The 2,544-nt window shown below is 36.8% G+C and overlaps 1 protein-coding gene across 1 annotated transcript in view; it reads right to left on the bottom strand.

Moving 5' to 3' along the window:
- Nucleotides 1–247: 247 nt before the first annotated feature.
- LOC107751924 (nuclear pore complex protein Nup85-like) overlaps nucleotides 248–2,544 on the bottom strand; it is a 10,372-nt gene continuing 8,075 nt past the window's right edge. Inside the window, exons 13-18 of the mRNA XM_016567740.1 lie at nucleotides 2,183–2,334; nucleotides 1,909–2,013; nucleotides 1,707–1,820; nucleotides 882–1,033; nucleotides 550–639; nucleotides 248–458 (exon numbers count right to left, since the gene is read on the bottom strand). Coding sequence (XP_016423226.1) covers nucleotides 360–458; nucleotides 550–639; nucleotides 882–1,033; nucleotides 1,707–1,820; nucleotides 1,909–2,013; nucleotides 2,183–2,334 — 712 coding nt within the window. The 3' untranslated portion in view covers nucleotides 248–359. The remainder of the gene's footprint in view (nucleotides 459–549; nucleotides 640–881; nucleotides 1,034–1,706; nucleotides 1,821–1,908; nucleotides 2,014–2,182; nucleotides 2,335–2,544) is intronic.

Here is a 2,544-nt window from a genome sequence, read left to right as displayed (position 1 = left end):
CTTGGACCAAAAACAATTAGTGTTTGGTTTATGATACTTTTACATCCCTGCATGATTCTTACAGTTAACATTTAAGTTTACTATTAAAGTTGTTAACTATTTAAGTTGCTGCACCTCAAATTCTAATTCAAAAGAGCATGAACAATCAAGTTTTCCCTAATAAGACCTTTTATATAAAGACAAAAGAAATAAATATGAAAGAAAAATAAGTTTTTTTTTTTTTTTTTTTTTTTTTTTTTTTTTCTTCCAAATACTGGAAAATGTTATAAAAGAAGTCACTTTTTTCAAGTTTTTGAATTATGTACAGGACACAAATAAGAAAAACAGCTGTAAGTGACTGATTTGATGCTCAGATGTATTTATGTTTCTATAGTTCCCTCTTTCACGATGGCCATGGTGAGGTTACGGGCCAGAGCCAGTCGCAAGAGCTCCGTCTTCGTGGACTCGATATCTTCATCCTGAAACACAGAAGAAAAACAACTTAAAACAACCTAATTCACAACTAAACATTATAATAAGCTTCTCTTGGATGTTCTAGATGATTTGTACCTGGTCTGTCAGGTTTGAGTCTTTGGTCCCGGAGTTCAGCTCCTCCAGACAGGACATGAGCTCATACGTCTGATCCACTGAGAAGATCACCTTTACATGCAAACAAACAGAGCCATTTAAACAAAACACCACTAATGGTCAAGTTTTATAGATTAAGCTGATATAGTACAAACTAGCCAATGTTATTTTATTACGGTAATGATCTTTAAAGCCTTTTGATCTAAATCAATCGGCTTAAAATGTTGACGTTCGGTAGATAAATATTTATTGATGGTATGAATTTCTTCACTGAGGTAAAAAGTGACTGTAAAGCATGAGTTGTCTGTCTTGACCACTTTCTGTTCCAGCAGCGGCAGCGCGTCGGTCAGCAGCGTCATCCACAGACTGCGCGGAGCGATCTTTGCCGTCATGAGGGACAGCAGGAGTCTGGCCGCCTCTGAGAACCGCTTCTCACCGTAAAGCCTGTGAAACTCACGGTACTTTCCTGTAAACACACAGTCATGCATCTCATGGTTAAAAGGCATGGCTGAACTTGCATTAGAAATAATTTTTACATATGTAACATGACATCTTTTAAAATGAAACCATATATTAGAAAAGAAAAACAGTTTTTATCATTTGGGAATTGACTGGATGGATTTTTAAAAAAAAATCTTATTTTAAGAGTATTTTACTTACCCCACTGGCAAATCATTTTACTTGTTTTAAGCAAAATGCACTTAATTTAGATTTTTCCCCCCCAGGATACAAGGCTAAGTATCTTGCGTCTTTTTTTTCTAGTAAATGCATCTTGATTTAAGAATTTTCAGATATTTTGACAAGAAACAAGACAAAAATACTAAGTAAGATAAGCCTTTTTTTTTTGCAGTGAAGTCAAAACTGAATGTGCATTTACCAAAAACAATGACTGGCTAGTTTTAGTTATCTAATTTTAATGTTTGATGAGCAAGTTATTGCATGAAAGAGAAACACGTTTTTTTTTTTTTTTAATGAACGTGGCTGAGGAATCGATCACAGTTGTGCAGGAAAGCTGAACGAAAGCAGTGTTCAACGGATCTGAGAATGAACGGCAGACTGAAATAAGACACACGCTGAATTATAGAGGATCTTGTGCTTCAGATAAATCTCATAAATGGCATCGGCCTCTCATATTGTACCTAAAAACGTCAGTCTGTCACTGAGCAGCATGGCGGGACCCAGATTATCCAACAAATCCAGATCTGTGAAAGAGCCTTTGTTACTGTAATCCTGAAGAAACCTGTGGGGGAAAAAAAGCATGGGTTAGGAAAAAGGCCAATATAATAACTTCTAGATACTGGCATAGACAGCCAGATAGATAGTGTGTAACCTCTCAGAGATGTGTAGCGAACGCAGCGTCTTTGGCTCTGATGCTGCAGGACAGAGCAGATCCCAGTCTGTTGTTCCTCAGAGCTCTTTTAGTCATGATCTTACAGATACTGCGCACTGAAACACACACAGATCCACTCTTACTACATCTGTCATGATGGCTTTGTCTCACAGTCTTTGATTATCAGCACTCAATCAAAACGAGCTGCTCATTTACAGACTTGTAAGCAAACAATCACAGTTTACTGTTTTAATGTTTAAGTCTGAGACAGTTGAGGTCACTCACCCTGTTCACTCATCTGTCTGTCCTCACAGATCCGCAAGACTTTAATGGCTTTGCGTTCGGTGTCGAGTGGGACTCTCTCGACCTGCAGCTCCAGATACACACGACCGAACTCAGGACAGTGATCGAAATAATCCACCGCCAGCTGCCACAGACTAACACACACATGCATGAATGATAAATACATTATTCTGAGCAGTTCATTATTGGACCAGATTGGGTAAATCAAGATTCACTCAGAGTCAAGCATATGTGAGTCATATTAAAAAATAATTGTAGTAAATGAAAATTAAAATAATTGTGTTTATATATAATGATATGTATATATGTAAATGTGTATATGTATATATATATATATATATATA

The sequence above is a fragment of the Sinocyclocheilus rhinocerous genome, unplaced genomic scaffold (genome assembly GCF_001515625.1).
Source record: "Sinocyclocheilus rhinocerous isolate Xijiao unplaced genomic scaffold, SAMN03320098_v1.1 scaffold3235, whole genome shotgun sequence".
In the NCBI taxonomy this organism is placed as follows: Eukaryota; Metazoa; Chordata; class Actinopteri; order Cypriniformes; family Cyprinidae; genus Sinocyclocheilus; species Sinocyclocheilus rhinocerous.
The sequence above is the reverse complement of the archived record's forward strand: the minus strand, read 5'-3'. Positions and strand labels throughout refer to the sequence as shown.